The following is a 26,211-nucleotide window of genomic DNA, read 5'->3' on the forward strand; positions in this document are numbered from 1 at the left end:
ACGTAGATCGTTTCACATATTTCAATTGGAAGATGGTCGTCCCTATGCAGCTTTTTCTTCTACAACTTTTGGAAGATTAATTTGGCTTTCACTGTGAACGGAGAAAGAAAGCCGTATGGGTCAAAAATCTGAGCTGCTGCCTTTAATGCATTCCTTTTTGTCTTTGCCAGGGATGCCACGAGATGCATAATTTCGGAAGTATTAAACCCGTACATGTCAGAATTCCAAGTATGTTCTTATTTTAAGGAAATTTTAACCAAATATCGTCGTTAATGTCTGTTTCTTTTTCTTCACTGAGATGCTGCATGCTTGTAGAATTCGTTGTCCATTTACGCAGATGGACTCCCGCTTCATTGATGACTTTAGCTGCATTATTGCAGACCAAGAAAGTCGTCGGCTGGTCATACCTTGATCTTTTCCTTTTGTATTGAAAATGAAGGAACGGGCTTGATACGGCTGCGAATGGTACACCTTTCATCCTCCAATATAATTCGTTTCCTAGTGTCAGAGGACTTTCGTACCAAAATTACCGAAATGAATTGCGGTCTACTTCAGCAACATGAATTTGCAAGAAGGCATTCCCAATGTCAGCTGTAACTGCAATGTTATAGGTTAGGAACTTTAAAAGAAGCTCGATGACCGATGGATTCAAATCAGGTCCTGCACGCAAAACATCGTTTAAAGACCGTCTGCTGCAAGAGGCGTGTCTTTGTCGTCTCTCTCTTGTTGTTGATAACTGCCCTGTGTGGTAAACAGGTCTGAGACCTTCGTTACTGGGTACTTGTTCCGCAAAGGCATTTTCTTAACAGTTCTCTTAAATTCTGGAATAAGTATGTCTGACGCTGTAGTATCTTTTTCAGGCAGTATTCCCATGTGTTCCAAATTCCAAAACGCTTCGAGGTGTTTTGAAATGTCTTCATCAAGGCTGCTGGTTCGCACAACGACAGTCAGTCCGTTACTTAGTGTTCTGATTGTTCCAGTAGTAGTCAGATCCAATAAGAACATCTGTACCGTCGTTCATGCAGGCATCATGTGCAAGTTGAAGACTGGTGTCTTTTTCATGAAGGCGTTGAGTCAGGGAGGTAGAACGATGTGCCGTTACAGATATTGGGAACTTCTAGGTAGATCCCAAAGGAGAGCACCAGTTTCGGAAGCCACTGTTGTGGTTACGAGTTTCGCGTTCACTGCTTGGCCCAAGCGCTGGAGTATCGCCCATTGACCTGTACACGCTTTCGAGTTCCGATTCAAGTTGATCGTCCTCTACCAATTGTTCAATAGCGCTAATTCTCGTAAAGCTGCCTCTTTCATTATTAGAACATTTAAGTTGTCTTGCAGCTCTCAAACAGTCGTTGATGACTTTCGTCACGCCGGCCCTTGGTGCACTCCGCGTTTTCTTATGGCGATCCAGTCTTGCATAGGTTCTCGGTAGAATACGTCGGGTCTGAACGTTAGTTTGACGTAGCTACGTCAATCTTCGTGAGCGCAGCTTCTTCGGACGTCCCTTTCGGTCAGGTCTTCGCCGTTGGAATTCGTCGCTAAACCCGGTATCTGAAGCCTCAACAGTGGTCTTGGGGATGTTGGTGGCATGCAATTGCTTTAGAAAAAGCACAGTCAAGGTTGCAGCCAAGGCAATGCTTGTGCCTCAAGGCTCTCCAGCTTGCGCATACAAGCTGACCCCATGTTACATAGCAAAGGCATGCTGTAGCCCACAAAAAATGCCTGAACTTGGAGCAAACTTCGTTCAGAGCGACCCCATCTCAGTCCAGATAGAACACGATGAACGTGTATGAAGTTTGTCAGCGCAGTAACATATTTTGTCCAAGAAAGATTGCGGTCTATTATCACAATAATAAATCTGTGGTCGGTGACTAAAGGGAGTGCCGTCCCGTCGACAACGGTGGGATACTGCGATATCGATTTACGCGTGAATTCCCGCACTACACACTCACTAGCTGAGAGTTGCAGGCCTCTACGGCGCATGTCCTTCGCCGTGACGGTAGCCGCACGTTGACGTGAGACCTCAGATACAATTTTCATGCGTTGTGTCAGGTAGCTCGTCTGCATCCCACCAGTATAAAATATGGAGCTAAGGACGCCACCCTGCTAACGTCATGTCTATCAGTCTCGCCCTCCGTAGTGGACATGAAAATGGTGCGGCTACGCATACATCCGGCCACTAACTCCGAATCTTCAAGCGTTTGAAGAATAGAATAGTGGAAGATATTGTCGTAGGCACGTTTCGTATCCAGAAATATTGCACAGAAGATACTAGGTCGAGTAGCCATTCCAGTCTGTTCACTACCATCCGCTCCATTACTCGCAATCACCGATGCGGGCATATTTTCCGGGTTTTAGGAGAGCCACATAAGGACTGCACTTCCAATTCTCAGGCACAGTCGCTGATTCCCACGTAGAGTCATAGAGCGACAGGAGGATTTCTGGAGCTTTCACGTCAAGATGACAAATCGTATGCGATCACATCTGGTCCTGGATAAGATGACCGGTGGGAAGCAGATATCGCAGCGTCGAGCTCGTGCATAGTGAAAGGCGCATCCAGACGGAATCGTGGTTGCATTGGCAAACCGGTAGAGGGGAGCATAGGGGACGTTCCTAATGGTATATATGTAGAATCATTAATTCAACCCATAACATATGGTTGAGCTTGTATGAACCATTAGCGCTGGCCAGACAACACTGCAATTCGCTATGAAGCCGAGCTGCAACAGCACCGCAAGCTTGAACGTCCGTCGAAATGTACATAAGTGCAATTCATTGGGCTGCCAGTTTCATAAAATCGTTGACCTACACCCTACTGAATTACAATAGCCAAGCTTACTTTGAATGCCTGAGCGCTGTTCCTTCCAGAATGCAGCTGAAGCAGGCTACTGCAGGCGCTTCTACATTGTATTCGTCATAGTTCGGAAAGGCTGCGCCACTCCGCAAAAATACCGCAGATATTCTACTACACCAGTGATTCATTCGCGCGCGACCACTTCATATTCGCAGAAAGTTCGTGAATCGGGGCAGCTTGCGCGATGCGTCCCGTGACACTTCACTGTCCATTGTGCGACAGTTCATTATTGTTAGAGCACTTTACCGCGGGAAAACACATTGCGCAAGCCGCCCGCGAACTGTGACGGATAAATGTTACACGCACCTCGATGGTCTGGCGGCGCCGGGACTAACACGGGACACTGGCTCGAGGATCCAACTCCACGCACACCTGCACAGATTCAGATAGTTTACCGTTGCTACATCAGACGATGAAACTGCCAGGATGCACGCGAATCTCAACGTACGACAGAATAGGTTATACACTGCATGCCGACGCGTGTCGCTGGCTGCTTCTGTTACAGTCCATAGTTTGGTACCGCGAGTTCACTTAATTGTCCCTGTATCGCATGCTCCCTTACTGGAGGTTATATATACAGCGGAAACAGCCAGTTTCAACGACAATGTTATGCTACTCCTTGAAGCGGTCTGCGCTGGCTGCATGAAAGAGGTTAGATAATATGGCGGACGACAGCCACCTCACTGAGATCAGTCTTCCTATAGCCGTTCTAGTTAGAAACGCTAAACTGCCTATTCCTACCTGAGGTAGGAATAGGACGCTTCTTGTATGTACTGTTCCCCAAGCATAGCCGAGCGTCTGTGTTTCGATGGAGTCGGTGCGCTGTAGCGTCGCACTGTCGCACCAACAGCCCCTACGAACTTCGCCACGTTTCCAGCAATTTTCTCCTTCTTGATTGCCGGAGCAGGTTGCGAAACAATGCTCTAAGCAAGTTGTTTGAAATTATGCGATTTACAAAAACAATAAAAACGCCGCCTGCGTGCACTGATTGGAACGTATCATTGTGGGCGGCTCGCACATGCGCAAATCGCCGCTTCTCTTCGTAGCAAGCGGACAGCTTGCTACGCAGATAGCAGGTCAGGATTCTGTTAGACGATAAGCGAACGTAAGCGTTGACGTAGCACGCACTTGTCCCCCTCACCCGGGCGATAAGCAGGCTCACGCTCCTGGTCGCCTTTCGTAAGGCGATAACCGTGCCGCTACGGTAGCCGAGTGGGTAGAGTGTCGAGCTCGCACTCGAAAGGGCCCACGTTCGAATCCTGGGAGCCGGCAACGCGAAGAGCCGCAGCGCCCATGGGGTTCGAAGCCCACGATCGAATCCTGGGAGCCGGCAGGGATTTGCACGCCGCAGCGCCCATGGGGTTCGAAAGACGAGGGCCGCCACTCGGGCGTAGTGGGGGACAAGACGAGACTTTGCGGTTTTTTCCGCAAAGTCTCTTCTCGCGTCTCCACGGGTACCTGCGTGGGCAGGTGCCCGTACTTCTTTTGTTTCCTTTCTTTTTCACGCCGATCGGGGCTGCCCGCGCATTTGCGCTGGAGCGTTGAAATTCATAGTGAACGAATACCTTTGCGCCGGCGACATGCAACTCCTTCGGAGTGAAAGAATAACAGCGCGAAAAGACAAGGACGAGAACACACATGCGTGCTGTCGTCCTTGTCTTTTCGCGCTGTTATTCTTTCACTCTGAAAGAGTTGTATGTCGCTGGCGCAAAGGTATTCGTTCATTATGAATCACAACAAATAAGACTACTGCTGTTTGACTGAGAGTCAAGACGCCCGTGAAACGTGAACACGGCTGCACTCACCTGCTTCACCTGGCAATACGAGGACGTCTGGTGGCTCCAGGACTCACATGGAAAACGGCTCGAGAACCGAACTCCTGCACGGGTTGAAATTGAATGTCACTCCGGGTGTTGGGTTCACAACAATTCATATGAGTTCTGTAACAATGAAGGCTTGTGGGCACATACAGTATATAAAGTGCCTTGGCATTATGTTACGACACAGCAAACATATTTACATTGGCTTATGAAGACATTCCCAAATTGCTCGCCCTTCGGAGTCACCACAAAGCTTTTTGGCCTGCTTTGCATTTTTTTTTTCATTCGCTTTGGTTCTCACGCGGAATAAATTACTAAGTATAAGCATCCTGGCCCGTTTTCTGCAAATACGACTACAGTGATTTATACAATGTGTTTTTCAACCGCGAAGCTTGGTCAAAAATTTGTACGGCCAATGGACCAGTTGCATACGTATTCTACTATGAAATGGGCATTTAAACCAGGTATTTGGAAAATTGCCTACAGATTGACCATATCATGTCCCTAATTATCCCCAGATCTTGTGTGATGCACTAAAACACATGGAAGAACGGGCGTTTAGTAATTGTCTGGAACACTTGCATTAAAAGCAGGAAAGTGAATGTTTCGCAACGCATTGCGCTTAAAATTCTCTATTTACACAGAAATTCAACCGTCTCTCGTGCTGTTGCTTTAGGAGTCAGGGAAATATTTCGATTAGCGGCAGTAACTGTTTTCGGAGCACATAAGCAGCCTACACAGAGCAAATTTTCCAAACACGCCACCAAAGAATGGCTCTCATTTTTTTTTTTCAAAATATAAACATCTGCTGTTCTTTCTTGCTCCTGCTGGGATACAATTAATAGTGTACCACTTATTTAGAAACAGCCTGAAAATGAAATCGACAAGGTCAGAAGTGGCACAGGCTTTGAGAAAAAAGTTCAAGTCAGTGTTCTATCGGTAATTAAAGGGGCCTTGAATCACTTTTTATCGAGTGGAGAAAGCCATTTGGCGTGAAAATAGGCTATTTCAGAAATACTTTGCCGCAAAACGTACTTCAATGCTGTTAAGTTCGGCTAGCAAGATAGGCCGTTTAGAGCGGGGTGGCGGGCGCCGCTGAGCCGATGGTCATGGACCACATGTGCAGGATGTTTTGAACCGTCAACCACGGCAAACGGGTGCCGACAAACGCGTCACTTGCCGATCGTCACTGTTGTCGCCCCACCCACGGTGTCGGGGGAGCTGGACAAAGGATAAAAGGGCACGCGTCGGCAGCGCTCCTTGTGAGGCTAATGGGCAGATGGGAGTCGCGTTGCTCAGGCGGTCTTCGTCGCATAGAGCAGGCCGCCACCTGTGTTCAAGCAATTGCGCGGCGCATCCTCTAGTTTGCCGCTTGCTCTAGTGCATGGGCCGGGTAACAAGGGGATTAAAAATGGAAGGGAAATTCTTTTCCTGGCTTTTGCTTGTGTACTTTATTGGTGCTGTTTTTGTGTTACTAGTTTGTTTATTTTTGGTTTGCTCGTGTTTGCTTTGAAGTGAAGCTACAATGTAAGGATTGGCCAGAGGAAAACAGGAAAGAGCGAAATGAACCAATAGGAGTGACTGAAAGAAAACTGTTGGGCTGATTTCAGCTAACCATTGGGTCGTGACAGTGTATGCTTATAAAACTGTTTGTGAGAGTGCTCCGCCCTACGCTGCCGAGGGGCGGAGGAATGAAATTTTTGTGTGAACCGAATTGCTTAAAAGGGGGAATCCGGTCCTGTTTTGGGGGAGAGCGATGAGAGAGCTGGAGTCGATGACTCCGCGAGCTGTTGGCGAAATGTACATATGTAAATAAACGTGTACATACGGAGGAGTTGTTGCGAGCCTTGTATGCAACGTGTAGCCTGACAACGAACGAAAGATTGAGGGCTAGGAGCCCGGATCAACGAGGGTGCCATCAGGAGCGACAGACCAGCAACGGCCTGAACTCGAACAGCGGTACTCCACCACAAAAACTAACTAATGCGTTCAGCAGAAGCGGAGCTATTGGCAATCAGACACGGCCTCCGCTGTGCTCCCCTTCCTTCTTCAATGCCTTGCACTGCGAAGGCTACGGCGGGGCCACAACGCTCCAGACATTTCGAAGGGAGCTCCCTTCGAAATGTCTCCATGGCGTGCAGTTCAAATGTCATTTTGGATGTTAACGTAGACGCCAGGACTTCCGATTTTGGTGCCTGCGACGCGCTAAACGTAAGCCAATCGCGGTCGTCCACAGCGAGCAGCCAGTGGACTCGTGGCGTATTGGAATTATTATTACGTAATAAAAGCACACAGAAGAGAGCGAGGATCATGGCTTCTGTTGAAACGAGAGCTCCACAGCAGCGTACGCTGCCCGAGGGGTGGTTCAGGGCCCTTTAAGTGGCTCTGCACGTTCGACCAAGGTCACTTTCACGAACATATCTACAATAAGTCGTGATTATAGACAGTGAAACTCGTCACTTATACCCTTAAGAGATTTGATTAGATTTTTTGACTGTGACTGCAACGCCATGTAGGCTGTCTTCGGACTGATATTAAATAGTTCCACCATTTGAAAATCCAACGATTTCATGCGTTAAACCACACCAGTCGTTGGGCGCGGCTGATTATATTACATTATCCTGACCTCCCCCTCGCCTGCAGGTTAAATAAGCTGATTGTGTTTTCAAATATGGATATAGGGGTCCGAAAACACTGGGCATGATGATAGTAGCGCAAGCTGACATTTGTCTGGACGGGAACTATCCAGCGAGTCCCGAGGAGACATAAAGGACAATCTTCGCTGCCCAAGCAGGGGATACTCTATTAGAAGCAGAGGATAGTAAAGAAACGCATTACTGACATGGCCACTCTATTACGAAAGAAAATTTAGCTTCAGCTGTAGTTTTGTTGGACTTTCTAGCATTCAGCTCAAAAGTGCCGCTTTCAAAACTGGGGTGGGGGCAAGTGCCCCCCCCGGTAGATACGCCTATGACCAAGGTTCACTATCACCTTTAATCTTTGCTTGAACTAACAGCTATCTGGCATGCAGAGGTGCATTCGAATACAGAACTTTTAATACCGTATATACTCGAATAAGGGCCGGATTGCAAACTTGCCAGCCAGTATTCGAAAAACAATGTTGAAATAAATAATTCGAAGGCTGAAGTGAGCGTCGCAGCTTGTTTGCATGATCTTAGACTGAGCACGTCTCATTTTCGGACATCGCTGGGAAAAGCTTTGACGTCACAGTCATATCTCACGCCATGTAGGGCACCGAGGTCGACTATCCATGAGTGTGCTACCGAGCCGAATGTGAGTAGCGGTGACAGGAACTGTATTGAGGACTATAGACAGCCACCTGTAGCTTGGCGTGCTTGCGTGAACAAATATATGCATTATGAAAGCAACAGCTATCGCTCTTTTTGGACAAAGAAATCATGGAAAAACAAACCGTCAGAAAGATGAAACCCTAATGGCCCACCCCCGTTTACTGACCGCACCTCTTCACGATTACGATTACCAGCACACCCGTAAGCAGCCGTAGTTTGATGGGGGCCTAAGGCAAACATGCTCCTGTACTTACATTTAGCTGCACGCTACACAAGCTCAGGCGGTCCAACTAAATCCGGAGTGCGACCTGCCTGATAATCAGATCGTGGTTCTGGAACGTAATACCCCAGAATTTGGCAATTACCTCTTGCAATTAGCCTTGGTCCCCAGCGGCTACGGAGCACCTGACCAGTGCGGTGGTCAGGCCTGCGACGCGGCAGAAGGTTCTAATAATCTCTGGAAACTGAACCCGGCAACGTTTAACAGACGAACCCTCTCGAGTTAGGTTAGATTAGCACAGCAGCTAATTCTTCTGCCTGATAATTCTTGAAGAATTATCAGATCCATTGTCTGGGATATTATTGACCTTAGTGAGGTTAGAAGAACTGGTTATGCAGTGCAGACTAACGGCCACGCCCTCTGCTACACAGTTGTTCTAGATAAGAGAGAATGCGGGGTAGGATTTCTATTTCATGAATTCTACAGCATTAATGAAAAGGTAGCGGTCGTCGTAATAAAGCCAAATAGGATATATAGATTAGAGGTAGTACATGCCAGGAGCAGTAGAGGAGAGATGTTGGTAGAATTCGCGGAAACGAATAGACTCCGAAAAATGAATCTACAGGTTTCTACAGGAAAAGCCGTAATGGAGAAACAAGAAATGAAATATATTTCATACATTCTGCCGAACTCAGCATAATGCAGGATATAGAAGTGTTGGGTAGGGTAGGGTAAAAACAAACGAATCTAGGCTGGTGCTCGAAAACAAATATGAAGCTTTAGAAATCGAATAATAATATGGCATATGGTGATGGGCCCTCAATGTATTACGAAAGGAGTGGACAGCGAGTTCCAAATGGTAAGTGCAACGTGGCTGTCGAAAGGCCTAAAACAAGTCGCTGTGAATTGCGTAAAGAAAGTGCGGCGGCAGAACTCCCGTTGACTCTGTGGCGAGTACATGGGACGACCGAAGAAGAAGCCGCTCATCTGGAAGCGCGTCGGCGGCGAGACGATTCTGAATACCGTGCCTAGTAAAACCTGGAAAAGCTTTTTACTCCAGCCTTGCTTGCACCACTAGTGCAAGCTGCCCATGTTTTTTTTTTTTTTTTTTTACAGCAAAGCTGTTAAGGGCTCAGTCTCAGATGATCGTGTCCGCGCGTAGAAAACAAAATGATTGGCTCGAGCATTTTATGTTATGAAAAGGAGAACGGGGAGAGCGTGAGGCGCGCCAACCATTGGCGGTGTACGCAAAAAGTAGGTCAACGGAGGAGTGGGGTGTGAGAGGAGTTGGCGTCGGTTGTCTATACCAAGCTTTGGTCAAGTACTTTTGTCTGGGAACGTCGTAGGAAAGCGTGAGGAACGCCGGGCATTGTATAGCCACCGAAGCTTCTTTCCCGAGTACGTAGCGAAGGGGTCGGTTTACCATTTTGTAGCCAAATTCAACATAGCTAAACCCCAACATAGCAAATCCCACCAGAGCGCCAGCTTCGCTGGCCTTCCCTCTTCACAGGGTGAAAGGGCTCTGCCTTTTTTTTTTCTGTGGGTTTAGTCGAAATCTATTTTACCCACTTTTTATTTATTTTATTTGTTTCGGTACTCTCAGGGTCAGAGGCATTACAAAGAGGAGGGGCATACAAAATAGGCGGCAGTTTCCTTAAATTTGTGGACGTCGGTGATGACTGCGATGAAGGCAGGGAGATAGTTCCAGTCATTTTCAGTTCGACGAATAAAATTACGGCGCAGAGAAAGAACGGGAACACCAAGGGCTGACTCTAAAGTGTTAATTAAAGTGATCTGATTAGGATCCCAAATGGAGCATGCATATTCTAGTTTAGGTCTTATTAACGTCCTATACAGATGAAGCTTAACGGTGCTGTTAGAAGCTATGAAATGGCGCCGTAAGAATCAGAGTGTGCGATTAGCCTTGTAAGGTATGTAGTTCCCATGCATTTTCCAGGATAGACTGCGTGTTAAGTGACTACCTAGATATTTGTACGATGAGACTGGTGATAACGGAGTGTTATTAAGAAGAATAGCGAGGGGTATTAGCTGGAGGACGGCTAGAAATACGCAGGTGTTTGGTGTTAAGCGTCATGAGCCATTCGCTGCACCATGAAGAAATTACGTTCCAATCCGATTGCAAACATGCTTTATCAGAGGGATTCCTAATTAAGCGCTATAGTACACAGTCACCTGCCAAAAGATTTATGAATCTTGAGGCCAAGCTCAAGATCACACGCTTCCGACCTGCCTTTCTCCCCCGCGTTCGCTACATTGAGCTGTGATTGCCGGCTCACAATCCTGCGCGTTCACTTGCACACACAGCGTACGACACGCGGTGACGATTTTATCCACGTTGGTCAGTACCAAAATGTCAGTACCAGAGTCCTGTTACCCAAACTGTTTATGGTTTCTTTTGAGTTGCCTCTACATTTTCCCTTATAATGTTATTGGGGCTAAAAGCGAACTGCATCATTGTTGACGCGGACGTGTACGGCTTATATTCATAATTTCGTTTTATTTCTGAAAACCCTGGCAATATAGGAAAGGCAAAATAGGAAAGCAAGCGCATTAGAAGCACCAACGCACCATAAGCTCCATCATCCGCATTTTTTCACTTCAACATGCTATTTTAATTTCCAGTGTGAACACCATGCACAGACACATTATATTTAAATGTGTACACTGGACAAAATTTATTATATTTTGAAAGAGAAAGAGGTAGCCAACTAACAATTATTTCTAATGATATGGCTAGCCTATGTCTAGAGAATCAATATGTTGCTGCATGTTCAACTCGCTACAAATTGCTTTGCGCACTTTTTGACACTGAAAAAGACCTGCAGACCTTAGTGACCCCTTCAGCAGAGTCTTTCATCAACGGTGTGTGAAATGCACGTGAATGATATGTGTCTCAGCATTGCTTCTCTTTCCAGTAGGTCATGCTAGCGACTCATTAAAAAAAACCATAATTTACAACATTTATTGGGGATGGAAACATCGCAACGTGCTTGCAGAGGTCATAAATATATATAATTAACATAGTAACAGAAGTGAGGCCAAGCTGGATTCAATCGAAATCAGAATCAATAGCAGTCATGCTACTAGGACTCAGAAAAAAAAAAGAGGCTGCAGTTTTGCCGGAAAGGCGAAGCAGTAATAATGATAGCGAAGCATAAGACAATTACACGAAAAGGATTCTTCCCGTGTAAATCCGTGTAAGAGCCGCACGCCCAACTTGAAAGCAAATATTTTTTTTAAATCCAACCGAGAAGCAATCGCGTTCAGCGCGATTCCCATCGCGCTCCAGTGCGAATTTTCCCGCGCAGCGTATTTTCGCGCGTCGCAACTATATAAAAAGTCGGTTATAACTTAAGAAGAGAGGAGAGGCGCCCCGCCCTCCCTCATCACTGAAGCACAGCAACCTATTGCCACCGCGACTCCGTCCTTCGTCGGCGGGGTCACCGGCTGTCCGGCTCATGACGTCAGTCTAGAGTGCACGCCCATTGGTTGATGCTCGTGTGCATCCGCCTTTGAGGGGCTGCCTTCTAAAGTTGTACACTACTATAGAGGGCGATAGGAGGTGATCACGGAGGTTTACGGCGGATTTCATACTCGTAGTTGGAAAATAGATAAAACGGGCCGGTTCCTTGTAAGGCTCGTCAAAATTGCGGCAAAAAAGTGCGGCCCTCACACGAGTGTGTACGTTGGTTATATCGCCTATATGAATTGTAGTAACATTTACTGACTAATTAAAATAAACATCGTGCAATGTACGGACCATGTAAACCTGTAAATATCCCGCTGGATGACCACGAACAGTCGCTATCGCAACGCTGGCATTATGATGAACGCCGGCCGCGGAGGCGAATGGTTCGTACAGGCGTGCGATTCACCGCGACTCTGAAAATTAGATTCCCCATCATCTGCAAATTTTTATGTCCACTACAGGACGGCTTCTGTCAGCGATCTCCAATTACCCCTGTCTCTTAACTTAGGCTATGCGATCTGCAACACTTGGGGCGCGGGAAAACATCCTAAGAAGGAAGGCAGCGTGCATGAAGTTAGCAGCCATCCCTGCTCGGCCTTGATCATTGCACCCCCAATGATTACCAACAATTGCAAAGGGCATGCGGGTCGCGTCAGCGTCAACCGCAGACAGTAATTTGCAGCTGCGACAGGGCTAGATGAGAAGACGCGTGATCTCCTGCCCATGCACGCATTTGATCACGTCACCTCCAACTAACCCGAACATTGGGCGCGTGAGCGAACATAATGTCCATCAAGGCTCAGCCTTACGGGCTTTTTCTCGCACCCGTAGTGTATGGGTCGCTCACTCATATGACGTTTGAACTTTATACGGAATACCACGGCGACGAAGACAGCGAAAATTTTCCCGGAGTGTCGATACAATGGCTGTCGCGCTCGCTTCTACCGCGGCTGCGGACGTTGCAATGTGCACCGGCTACAAACACAGCATGAGCACCAACGACAAAAACCTTGAAAACCAAAAGGGGGCACCTCGCTTATCGGTACTTCGCCAGAACCCGTCTGACGCTGAAAACGAAGTGTATTTTCCACCGTATAAGCACCAGCAGAAACATAACACTATATAGCGCGCGGGGAGACAGCGCACGCAAAGGGACCAGCCATCTCGGATGGCCGAAGCTTGAACTCGGCGCAGATTAACTCCAAAATGAAGCGCGTGACCCACATATGTATGGCAGAGGCAGGAAAAGTAGAAGTTGAGGACCCGTGTGTTCTAGCCATTAGGTGAAAGAAGACTGCACGCCGCTATCAAGAAGGTTCCTCAGCTGACGTGTTTCCATCACCGAGTGACATGTACCGCCAGAGTACTTGACACGGTGCTGTCTTCGTTAAGCAACAGGGACTTTGCTGCTACCTGATATGTGGCAGCATATGTCCCACATTGAGCAGCTTGCCATAGGGAAGGAAGACGAAGCATATTGACCCTTTTCGCGGCGATCCCGTGGGCGCTGCCATGTTTGATCACGTGGTGACGGGTCCATTGCTTGCCTCAACTGCCTCCGTTGCCTCCTTGTTTACAATGGAAGTGTATGACGCTGGCGCGGCTTAGAAAACCTCTGTTTTCGGAGATATCGTAGACGGTGACTAGGTGGACGACACGAAGCTTTCATCACAGTTTCAGAGAACATGCAAAAGCGCTTTCGGAGCTGATTAAGCTATGTCCAAACGGCGCAAGCAGCGTATATGGTGCTTGTTCTAAAAGCGGGGCTAAATATGTATTCCAAGCTATCCCAGCTTTCCGAATAAGCATTCAGTGAGGATTAGTGTGTTTTGCTCTGTTGATTATTCGGCAAATATTATGAAGCAGTGACTTGTCAGTTTCTGACTCAGTGAAGTTCCTCGGTACGGCCACTATCTGATTATTTTCTACATAATCGCTCGCGGGTGTGCTCAGTTCCGATAGATTTGTTCTTGCTGCACACAATGCTTGAAACGTAGCTGTTTTGTACATTGTAATACCTGGTAGCAAATATATATTACAGCTAGTAACTCGCTTACTCTTGTGGACCGTCACGAAGCATTCAGCTTCGACCATTCGTGCGCTATAGGTGTAGTCCGTCATTTCTTGTGCGTATACAATGCACATATATTCAAGTGTGCGCCCATTCACTTGTTCTTGATATGTCGGCGATAGAGTGGGCGTAAGTTTTCCTGCCATTTGGAACAGATGTGTATATATAACGTGCGCGAAACTTACGATGACGGGAAGCGGCACTACTCCCTTTGTCATTGTTTAACGAGTGGTACTCTCTCTTGCCGACGTTCTGGGGATGAAGCCCTTTCTTTGAAGGTTAGCGATACAAGGCTGGCGGATGAAAAAATTTCTGTATCCTCGAGGAAAGCCGTACATCACGAAGTGCCGGTAACACGTTCGGACAGTTGCAGCAGCGGTTCGCGAACTTGGCCACACAGATTCATTCTATTCCTTAACATGCCAATCACTATTTTTCCAGCCAACTACTGCACACGTCTTCAATCCACATGATTCCATCTAGCATGATTGGAGCGCAGTGTGTTAGCGAAAACTCAGTTGCATTTTCGACAGCTGATCGCACAGAAGCATGGTAGAAGCAGTAATGGTTTTGTATTCGTACGCGGTCGCTGAGGAGAGGTATGGCGCGCCGCCGTGAGCGCCATCTCGTTTCTCTAAAACAAACTGCTCCGCGAAAAGGGTCAATATAACATAGCTCTACGATGACGACCTTAAACCAGGACGCCTGATTTTGCACTGAGATATGCTGATTGACATTTTAAGCCAGCAAATGTCGGCATCATTGCACACATTTGGGGACGTCGTGCACATGTTTACAGGGGGCAAGGGTGAACACCTGCGAAACCTTTTCCCGGAAATGGTCAAGCTAAAAAAAATTGCGTTGGCCATACCGGTCTCATCGACCACATCTGAAAGGTCTTTTTCTTGCCTTCGGCGACTGGACAAGCCCGTTTGAACCATCTGGCAATTTTTTCGCGCCCACGAATAACTCTCCCGCAAGATCAATTTGATTAGATTGCCGAAGACTTCATTTCCAGATTAAGTGCCCAAACGAACACTCTTTCAATGATGGTGAAATCATCGTAACAGACAACGAACTGATGTCTTTAAGAGTAGAGAGAAAGGTACCAACTTACAAGTCAAAGCAAACCACCTGGCTTAGAAAATAACGCAAGCAGTTATACAAAGGAACGAAAATGGGGCCCATAACAGCGCAAGCAAAGTGAAGGCATTTGGGTAAGAAAAGACGCGTGGTTGCGCTATTTGTAAAACTCCCTAGTCTATCTGTGCATTTTCCTTATTAATATTTATTCTTCGTATGCTGCATCTGCCTCTCAATAACACAATCCACGTTGTCCCTGTATTTGCTATCGAGTCCTTTCGCCCTTTTGAGATATCGCTGTCTTTTTTATTTATTTGTTAATATGTTTATTTATTTGGGCACCTGATAATTTTTACTCTCTAATCCTTTGTTCTGCGTCCGGAAAAGAAACGAAACCACTGCCATAAGGCATGCTTTCACTTGTATTGAAACTATGGCGTTACGTAATCACTAATCCATGGTTCTCAAATACCCTTAAGCGCATGAAAGATAAAAAGCGGCTTTGGCATCTGGAATCTGGAATCTAACAGCTTTTTTCCCCGCAATCAACACAGTTTTCGTGCAAACACAGTTACAGCTTTTTTTTCCCCCGCAATCAACACAGTTTTCGTGCAAAACACAGTTATTTGAATTTACAACCGATATCCACCTTAACATGAATCGCTATACTTACTGACCGACTGCTTATTCCTTAAATTTTTCGAAAGCTTTTGATCGTGTGGCACATTGCCGCCTCATATCGAAACTTTCTGCGTTAAAATTGGACTCCTATACATTGTCATGGCTACGTAACTTTTTGTCGAATCGAGAGCAATTTACATCTGTTAATGACTGCGATTCCCCCAAATCTAACGTTACTTCTAGTGTGCCGCAAGGAAGCGTCCTTGGGCCTCTGTTGTCTTTAATTTATATAAATGATCTGCCTAACCACATATCGCCTTGCATACGAATATTCGCCGATGATTGCATAATCTACCGCCAAATAACCAACAGTGATGATCACATAGCACTCCAACGAGACCTAGATATCGTGAACCAGTGGTGTAACACATGGCTCATGACACTAAACATGTCAAAGTGTAAAGCAATGTCTTTCACCCGTAAACCTGTTAATTCGCAGTTTATCTACCACATTAACAATAGTATTATATCGCCGACTACACAGTATAAGTATCTTCGTGTGCACCTTACACCTAACCCAACATGGTCCGAGCACATTACGTGTGTCTCCGCCAATGCATCTAAATCATTGGGGTTCTTGCGCAGTGTTCCATCTGCCTTGCGTAAACTGGCGTATTGGATATTCGTGCGACCCCAGCTTGAGTACGCATCTCCCATCAGAAATACCTAATTGACGCATTGGAAATAATTCAGAATAGCCCCCCCCCCCCCCCAAGTCGTTTCGTTACTCATAATTACAGTTCCCAGTCTAGCATGACGCAGATCAAAGCCGAAATATCATTGCAGTCGCTGAGTACTTGCCGTGATATTGCATTGTTGTCATTATTCCATAAATTCACTCTGACGGAATATCCCTACCATGCTTGAAACACCACGTCTTCAGATCGCGCAGATTACACAATAATTTCAGCTATGCCCGTGTATATGGCATGACAAAAGCATTTAACTTTTCACCACTGCCTCGCGCTATCCGTCTCTGGAACAGCCTTCCAGATAGCATTGCCTCGCTCACAAATCATGACGCTTTTTGCTGTAATTTGACGAAACATGTTTCTTCACACTGATGACAGTTTTATCAAACCGATTACGTTTTCTATGCATTGTCTTTCAATGCATTGTCGTTCTCAATGATTGTGTTATTTTTTTATTTTATTGCGATAGCAATTATATGGACAATTCAACCGGATTTCTGCCGTCGGCGTCACCGTGAGGTTCCGTATAGATAAAATCTTCGCCGCGCGCCGTACGCCCGAGCGGAAGCGTGCGGGGACGCGCGCTATAAGAGCGAACGCACGGCGGAAAGCAAACGCGACCGTCGCGCTTTGAAAGGCTGGGGGTACGGGAGGGAGGGAGCGAGGGAGCAAAGGAGGCGGGGCAAAGCTGCGCTCCGGCACGCGGGAAGCCAGCGCCGGACGTGTAATGTGACCTTTGTATGCGCTGTGCAATGTTGAAGCGATAGACCGCACGTACCTTCGCTCGCTGCGGCGTATGCGCTTGCTGCCAGCGTTTTGACAGTCGTCTCCAGTCATTCAGTGTGATCTATTCATGTTTGCTTGTGCGCGCTCACACCACGCTTGTTCATTCAGCTAGTAATAGTCGGGCCACATTTTCCAACGCACGCTACACATATGCTGTTGGCAGTGCAGCGCTACAGGTGTGTCCCTTCGCACTGCCCACGGGAAGCGCTTCTTCAACACCACCGTTTCTTCTCGTGGTCATCGAGTCTCTCTTCATGACTTACGCCGCAGCACACCTGCTTACTTAATCAGTCTGTTCACTTCTTTTTCTTCTTTTCTTTTTTGACGATATGTCTGGTTTTTCATATATGCGAATTTCTTGTGTTCCTTGTAGCATCGGTATCTTTTAACCGATCGTATTGATTGGAACATACGCCCCCCTCACCCTATGCCTCTTCGTAGGCCTGCGAGGGATTTGTCAATGAATGAATATAAATAAATATAAGCATACATGGGTAAGGTTCGGAAAGCTGGTCAGGCCCCCCCCCCGCCCCCCCCCCCCCGAAAAATTAAAACTTTCCGCCGATGCATATACTTGCTGTCGCAATTATAAAGTGCAACTCAGCGCACCTTCTCGTACTACATTCCAGCCTAGATCACCAAGGATTCCAAAACGCCAAGTGGTTGTATATGCTTTCTTCATGTCTACGAACACCGACAATAAAAACTGTTTATGCGCAAAGGCTTCACGAATATTTATCTCGATGCGGACAAGGTGATCTGTTGTGGATCTAGCTTCCCTGAAACCGCGCTGTAAGGGATCTAGTGTTTTGTTATTTTCAAGAAAATGGATCAGGCACCGGTTAGTCATTTTCTCAAAGAGTTTGCAACTTATTAGGGCTATAGGCCTATAACGGCTAGCCGTAGTCGGGTCCTTGTCCTTCTTGAGAATAGGAATTATTATTTCCTCTTCTCAGGCAGCGGCAGCCGGGATGTACCCCCCACAGAATACGGAGTTGAAAAGCGACAGAAGTGTTTTGTGAGTTCCAGGGTGTAAATGTTTGATCATGTCGTAAGCTATTCTGTCTCTTCCTGGCATTGACGTATTACAACTCAGTGAGACCTGAAACTCCGCCATGGTAAATGGACGTTTGTAAGCATCATTCTTTGTTATTTTCCGATCCAGGGGCAATCGCTCTGCTTGCCGCTGGTACCGTAGAAAAGTATCTGTGTAATGGGCTGTACTCGAAGTGAGCACCTATAGGAATCAGCCTGGTCCTGAAGAGTGTTTCCTTGGGTGTTTACTAATTGTAGAGGATGGGTTTGGCGGTCCTTTAATTTCTTGACTCGGTTCCAGGCTTTGCTTTCGTCTGTGTAAGAGTTTATGCCTGATATGTATTTTGGCCGGCTTTCCCTATTGGCCCGGTTGCGCGTTCTTCTATGCTCACTCTTTGCTTTCTTAAAGTTTGTGAGATTTTCTGAGGTAGGAGAGTCACGAAGGTGGCCCCGAGCCTTATCTTGCTTTCTTCGTGCTTCCCTACAGCCATGAAGGAACATGAAGATGATAACATCTAGGCCGATTTCAGAAGCAGCAATTGAAGTTGGAGGTAAGGCACCAAGGCAACCAATAGGTAAGCTTTGCCATGTAAGAAAGCACCTAATAAGGAGATGACAAAACATGAAATTCTCAAGAGATCAGACAGAATTCGCTGAAATGTCAAATATGAGAAAGAATAAGAAAGTAAACGATATACAAAAATCTGTGAGAAGAATACTTGACATAGGACAGGTCAAGGTGCATGCCGTGAAAGATAAGCAGGGTAATGCCATTAGCAATTTCGTTGATGTAGTAAAAGCACCAGAAGAACTGAATACGGACAAGTACAGTACCCAGAGTATCCACGCAAGCTTCATTGAAAGCAGGGATGAAAAGGATAACGAGGCTCCTTCCATAACTAGAGGAAAAGCTACAAAGGCAGGAGAAGATGGAATAACAGTCGATTGGATCAAAGATGGAAGAGATACTGTGCTTGTATAACTTGCGGCACTTTCTATGCAATGTGTCACGACTTCAAGTGTACCAAAGAGTTGGAAGAATGCAAAAAATATACCAGTCCATAAGAAGGAAGACTTTAAATGATTGAAGAATTATAAGCCCATTAGGTTGGTTTCAGTATGCTATAAAATATTCACAAAATATTGCCAAAAGAAAAAGGACCTCGCTTGACTTCTATCAACCAAGAGAACAGGCTGGCTTCAGGAAAGGATTTTCTACAATAAATCACCTCCATGTCATCAATCAGCTAACTAAAAAATCTGCGGAGTACAATCAACCTCTCATTATGGCTTTCATTGTACCCCGAAATTGCATTGATTTTTGCGCATTTTACGAAGAAACAGCTTCGCTTTCGCGAGTGAGGCGTCTTAAAGCAGTTTGGCCTTTGTCATGCAGGTTTCCGCCCTCGAGGCCGCAAATCTTCCATCAATGGATGATTAACCTCAAAAGCGACAAATCGAAACCAACTCCAGGCAGTAGGCTTTGCAGCGACCATGAACCACACATGGCTATGAAATAAATAAACGCACTGTTCTGTTGTGTCATTGTTGTCCGGTTTCATACGAATGTGTAGTGATCTTCGGTGGTTAAACACGTGCCCACCTCATTATCAGCAGAAACTATTATACAGCACTGAAGGGGCTTGTACTGAGCTATATATAGGCAAACATAGTGCTCATGTTCTAACTTAGCCGTTGTTGTACATCAATTCAACAGCTTGCGGTGCCGATTCCGGTTTGGTCAAGGCTGTTGTGATAAGTGGATATGTCTTAATCGATCGCCATAAAATAGACCTCAATGTCGTTGCGTTTCCTAAATGACTTTCTTTACCATGTATTGTTCTCGGTAAGCCCACTATAGCTTAATGTGGTACGCTCCATTGCACGGGCTCGGGCTTACCCGAAAGCCCGAGCCCGGCCCAGCCCGTGGGCCGGACCGGGCCGGGTAGAACAGTTTTTTCACGGGCTCGGGCCGGGCTCGGGCACGGCGTGTGCTTTTTGACCCGCGCTCGGGCCGGGCTCGGGTTTTTTGACGCGGGCCCGGGCCGGGCTCGGGCTTTCTGGTGGTGTGCATGTAACGTGCAGCGAGTTATTCTCGGGCGTCTGAACTCTGAAAAACATTATTTTTCGGTCTCGGGCCGGGTTCGGGCCGGTTTCGAGTCGGGCTCGGGCCGGGCTCGGGCCTAAGGTAAAGAGTGGCGGGCCGGGCCAGGCGGGTAACGTAGATTATTTCCGGGCCCGGGCCGGGCCCGGGTCTCGCCATAAAAGTTTTGATCGGGCTCGGGCGGGCCGCCCAACGTAAAAACGGGCCCGGGCCGTGCTCTAATCTAATGAAAAAATCGGCCCGTGCAGTGCTCTAATAGTGACAGTGCCATTTATCTCAACTGAGATCAGTGAGCAATGTGCACTGATCGTTCGTTCGTTTAAGAGTATCTCTTTACATTGTTCGCTTTAAATAAATGGAGTGTTTGCAGTTTGCTCCATTGCGTTAAAGATTGCTGCTTATTAAATATTCAATGCGTTGTAATTCTAAAAGGCCCCGACAATGCAGACGTTTTTACTCTGTAAGACTGCGCGACGACTTTCCGATGTTTGCCTTAGATTTCCATGTGCATTTTAGGATAGAGAGGGCGGCGTTTCTGAAACCTTTCAATGGTACGCAAATATGAAACGGCATACACTGTTGCGCGAGTGTACGTCATCGTAAACATGGCATGACTACCCATTTTGTAAAGAAAAAAAATATCGCATTGCAAAACCATGTTAACAAGCGTGAAAGTCGCTGGCAGAAAAGCACAATTCGAAAATATGTCACTCTCTAGTGTGGGAATCTTTTGTCTTAAAACGCGCATTCAGTCAAACTTTCTTTGTGTTTGTGGCTGCTGCATGCTATGTTGTCCTACTCTAAGGTCAGTGAGCATGTGATATCTAAAAAAAATGTCGCTGTTTCGCCCAAAAGGCGAAGCATCAATTGCGATAGCAAATTAGTAGAGAGCTTATTCAGAGTAGGGATAGTAGTTTTATCGGCTGCATAAACTTGGACACATTCGCTTACTAACTGAATTAACAAGCGTGGTGTCAGCGCGCACAAGCAAACATGAATAGATCACACTGAATAACCGCAGACAACGACTGTAAAAACGCTGGCAGCAAGCGCAGCCATTGCAGCGGGCGAAGGTTCGTGCGGTCTATCGCTTCAACGGAAACTGAGCGGCGAATGCACAGCGCATACAAAGGTCAGAGCCGTGTGGAGATAAGAGACGGTGCAGGCGACCGCCACAAGCGGGCAATGTACAAGCCCAGTTGTTGGCATAGTAGAAGCTGCCCCCCCTCCCTCCCTCCCTCCCTTTCGCGCTGCCTTCCCGCTTTCTTGCTTTCTCGTTGGAGATTGAGTGGCCAGTTCCCCTTGCGCCTGAGCACAGCGTCGGCCCGCCTCCCTACCATACCCCCACGGCCTTTCGCGCGACGGTCCCGTTTGCTTTCCGCATTGCGTTCGCTCTCCGTGATAGCGCGCGCCCCCCGCGCGCTTTCACTCGCGCATACGGCGCGTGGCGACGATTTTATCGCCCTTGGACTTTTTACGGAACCTGCAGAAATCCAGTTGAAGTGTCCCTATAATTGCTATCGCAATAAAACGCAAAAATGTGCGATCACGAGGACAGCGGCAGCCCGAAAATACTTCATTTTCTTAAGAACCACAGCAGACACCGGCTTCCAGGACATGCGGGGGAACTTCCGGTAGCTTAATGAGCTCCCGCCGCGGACATAGGGGGTGCGCCGTCCAGCCTTCTTAGTGGAGGTCAATGGGCCCTTAACGCTGTCTCGTTAAAATGGCTCTGGAGTAGACGGTGACCTGTGCATAACCCGGATTGCGTCAAAGGTCAACGTGAAGCTCTCGCCATTTAGTAGCAGCTCGCGGATGTACTCAGCGCGCGAAAATTCGCCGATGCGCGCACGTCATCTGGGCACCGAACGCGATTGCTTTTACCTCAGAATTTTTTCTTTCCCCAAACTGCGCTTCCATCGAACTGTCCAAGCACTCGATCTTCTCCACTTAATGTGTTCTAGAAGTATTCGTTGGCGGTGGCGATAAAACTGCTTTGGGAGGCATATTTTCGCCCTATTTTCGGTTCTCTTTGAAAAGGGACTAGGCGGCCCACCTCCCTCCCATACCCCCATGACTTCATTCACGTCGTAAAGACGTCATAACCGAGCTTTAGTGCTGCAGTCTCCTGAATTACCTTAAATTTGCAGGCGTAGAAGTCTATAAAAAGCTGTGCGGGTTACGTACACAAGCTAACTTTTGGATTTACTGTTGAGGCATTTGTATCGCTTGTTTAGCTAGCGAGCAGCACACAGACACACACGCCGCCCATTTCGGCCCAAATCAGGCCTTACTATTTGTTCGACACCGTTACGACCAAACAAAAGTTGTTAACTTAGCTTTTGCTATTGCATTGACGTTGTCATGCTATGTCATTTCATTGACGTTCATTGGGATCTGCCGTCTCTTTTGACGCTACCAGTCCTAAATAAAATGTTTGCCAATCTGAGCAACTGATACATAAAAGACAGTGAAGCTGTGTAGGCGAGTTCTCACAGCAACGGTGACCACTAAAGGGTGAGTATTTCGATGGATCCGAAGCTACTTGACACGAACTTCCTTGTTTGTACGTATTGAAGATGGTCCGACTACCGACTACTACACGGGCCTTGGAATCCTCCAAGACGCTCTTTTAAGCGCTATTCTTTTCAACCTCGCGCTTCTTGCGCTGGCCGATTCCCTACTGAAAACAGCGAGTGTCCCAATCTACGCCGACATCTGCATATGGGCATCAGCAGTGACTCGCCTTGAGGTTCCTGCGAGGCTACAGTAGGCAGCAACAGGCATCTGGCTATGTTTGCACACAAGGCCTAACCATGGTAGATGGTAGAACGATGTGCATTATTCGCTTTTACGCGAAGAGCGATAACTGGTTATCCAGTATGCATCAATGGCCAGCCTATCTTCTACAAGAGAAATCATCTGTTTTTGGGTGTCATTGTTAACCGGGACGTCTCCTGGAGCGCTCAGGTTGCCCATTTAATGACTACGCTAATATCTGTTGTCCCCGTCTTCAAGTTCATCGCTGGCAAAACATGGGGTTCATCAGTGGGGTTTATGCCAGGGTTTTACCGAGCACTTTTTATCGGATTCCTGTGCTCTCCCGTGCTTTCTAAACCTTGTAAGTCAAATCTTCGAGCACTTCCGAGCGTGCAAGTAAAGGCACTACGCGTTTGCCTCGGTCTCCGCCGAGCGTCTCAACAGCAGGAACAGTTATAATGGCTCGAGACCATCCAATCACGGCATACGTTAGCACCAACACGCTTACAACGCCGATCATGGTTGCCATGGATCACGATTTCACGGTTGCCATCAAGCTATCTTGCTTGTCTGCCAGAATGACGACCACAGGCGTCATTTTCCAACGTACTCAGCACTCACCGTCGGCCTTCACCAACACCGCCTAGATAGCACAAGCCTACGCACTCCGATCTATGACGTCATGCTACGTGGCCCGAAATTTCCATTGCCAAGGCTGGCGTGACGAAAGCGGTGACGTCAAAATCACTGTTGCTTACGGGGAAGCATCCCCATTAGATTCTATGGCAGTCGGGTCAGGTAGCATGACGTCATGATCGGAGTGCGTAGGCCTTGTGCTTGCGCACAAGGTGGTGGTGCTGGTGGTGTTGCCTTCACACCCTCGGCACGTTCACCGTCAGCCTTGTGGTGTTTACATGAACCAGATGTGCGTATTTCCGTTCCAGGAATAAGAAATAAGTTTGACTTGTCTACCTTGACTTTGAAGCAAGCAACTCTGCATTGTTTGCATACTTTCTACTTTGACCGAGTAGACATGTATACGGATGGCTCTTCCACTCAGACCAGCTCCACCGGCGCAGTGATTATCCCATCACGATCAATAGGCACCAGATACAAGATTTCTCCGTCACAACATCGACCGGTTCGAAGCCTGTTGCCCTCCGAGGCGCCATTTATTATATTGTAACAACCAACCGGCTAATCAGTCAGTAATATTCTGCGGCTGAAAAGCGGCCCTACAATTTCTTCTGTCAGCCCTTCGTCGCGGGTCCTGTGAACAACTCATGTCGGAGATGGGAGAAACGCACCGTCATTCGATCGCGAAAGTACACGACGTCGTGTTTCAGTGGCTGCCGGGTCATTGCGGCATGTCTGGTTACGACCTCGCCGACGAAGCTGCTAGCACACGAATGAAGAAATTCTGTTTCTATACCTATATCGAAGACTCACGCAGCCTCTAACTTAAGCAAGCTAGCGCACCGTATTATATTGGAGAAGTGGCATGCACCTGAATTTACCCAGCATGCTTGGCATTCTCTCGGCATTACCTAGGCTTCGGCGGCGTGAGGAAGCAATATTGGGCCCTACGCTTGGGCATTGCATTCTCCAATGCATATACATGTTTGAATGGAATGACCAATAGCATCCAGTGCAATGTCTGCGGTGTAGAGGAGAACATATAACGCCTCCTTTGCTACTGCCCATCTTATAAAAATGAAAGACATGACCTGTGCACAGCTCTATATAAGCTGGATAGAAAACCATTCCCCTTGAACAAGATCTTGGGACCATGACCTCGCATATCGCAGCTACAAAAAGCCATAAAAGTGCTGCTGCGATTTTCGAAAGCTACCGGATTGAGTGACCGTCTGTGATATAGAGCAGAAAAATTATTATGTTGGCGATATCCACATCGGACTTTTTCTTCTCCTCTTAATCTTTCCCTCCCCTTATTCCTTCCCCCAGTGCAAGGTCCTGGATAACCTCCCTGCCTTTCATTTATCATTTTCTCTCTCTCTTATCTCCTGGCTGAATCTCAGTGATGATAACGGTTTAAGACCGTATTACAGCAAAGCTGTTAATGCGACTGGTAGTGTTCAAAAACGCTATATGACAGTTTTTGGCCATTAAATCGTTTAAAAAAACTAAATCACTCAAAAGTGTATATAAGGAAGTGAGATAATTGTTAGGGGCGAGTTCTTAATGGTCTGTGTTATTTAGGAGTAAAACTAAAATTGTCTAGCACTCGTTTTGGGTTCTTTATATCGAACGCCTAAAAAGTGTTCCTCTTCAGTGGGAGATTCATAAAAGACAGAAAGTTCATACTTAAATGAAATGGCGGTCACTCTATGGGTGGCGAACTTGAAGTGCTTAGGCTAAGTATGGGCTTTGAAAATAATTACTGCATAATCATTTCCTCCCGATCTTTACACTTTATACACGGCAGTTGTCGTTCTGTGGTCTCCTTGATTAACTACACTAGTAGCGATCTTCTTATTTCGTTGGAGTTGGAAGCATGCCGTGTGTGACGAACGATAACTGTTTCATCTCTGTAGCCTAAAACAGCCTTTGTAGATAGGTACTTGTTCGAGCATTGCCGAAGGTCACACAGCCTTTATTCGCTGTATTTGCCAAAGTCCTAAAACAACGGCGCAAGACACCACCTTCAAAATTGGTGAAAATAATGGCAATTTTAAGAGTAAGTGGTGGTGAACCTTTCGTGATCCATGTTTAAATAGAAGCTTTGCACATAATTACTTAACCCTGGTTTCCCTCCATACGTTCATGCCTCAAGCCAGGTTTGTAGTTGGTTTCACCGGTGTATTCGGTGAATTAGGCTAAGGTACCTTGTTAATATTTCGCCAAATAAGACCCAAGTTATGGCTAATGCGTATGCAATGTTCGAAATATGTTGGTTAGTGTGGGCATTTCTAAGAAATTTCGGATTCAAATGCTCCGGAGCATTAAAAGAGTGCTTTACGTGCGGCGTAAAATTTAGCGCCCTGCAATGACCTAAATACATATGCGATCAAGAGCACAGTTGACACAAATAGGCAGACATCCATGAAAAATTGTGTGCTACGTTAAATGCGTGTGGATCGAATACAGATTAAAAAAAAACAATTTTAAGCAAAGCGTTCACAAGTGTTACGCCGCCGTAGTCCGCAACGTTTCCCAACGTCACGAGCGAACTTGCGTTTCACAAACTTTATGTTTAGTGGAAATTCCACCTTAAGAAGAAGCTTTAGCTCGGAACCAACTCCGATGCCACTTATTCAAATGCATGTAAAATGCGGAAATGCTTTTC

General features: G+C 46.8%; 2 protein-coding genes and 1 long non-coding RNA gene across 6 annotated transcripts in view; 1 reads left to right on the forward strand and 2 right to left on the reverse strand.

Annotated features, from left to right (window-relative positions):
- Nucleotides 1-19,566, forward strand: part of LOC119433466 (uncharacterized) — a 162,292-nt gene extending 142,726 nt beyond the window's left edge. For 2 of the 3 annotated variants that reach the window (XR_005188377.2, XR_005188376.2), the window contains exons 5-6: nt 18,528-18,615; nt 19,437-19,566. Coding sequence is in view for 1 of the 3 variants with exons in the window: in XM_037700690.2 (XP_037556618.1) it covers nt 18,528-18,559 (32 nt within the window). In the remaining 2 variants the exon portion in view is untranslated. The remainder of the gene's footprint in view (nt 1-18,527; nt 18,616-19,436) is intronic. The other variant, XM_037700690.2, reaches the window with a different exon arrangement.
- LOC119432827 (uncharacterized) overlaps nt 1-26,211 on the reverse strand; it is a 129,270-nt gene that overhangs the window by 30,362 nt on the left and 72,697 nt on the right. The gene's annotated exons all lie outside the window — the stretch shown is intronic.
- The window catches only part of LOC119433467 (uncharacterized), a 67,484-nt gene that overhangs the window by 24,769 nt on the left and 16,504 nt on the right, over nt 1-26,211 (reverse strand). For both annotated transcript variants that reach the window (XR_005188378.2, XR_007464468.1), the window contains 2 exons: nt 4,657-4,730; nt 3,158-3,223 (listed from right to left, as the gene is read on the reverse strand). This is a non-coding gene — a long non-coding RNA (uncharacterized LOC119433467). The remainder of the gene's footprint in view (nt 1-3,157; nt 3,224-4,656; nt 4,731-26,211) is intronic.

This window comes from Dermacentor silvarum, chromosome 11, assembly GCF_013339745.2.
Source record: "Dermacentor silvarum isolate Dsil-2018 chromosome 11, BIME_Dsil_1.4, whole genome shotgun sequence".
Lineage (NCBI taxonomy): Eukaryota > Metazoa > Arthropoda > Arachnida > Ixodida > Ixodidae > Dermacentor > Dermacentor silvarum.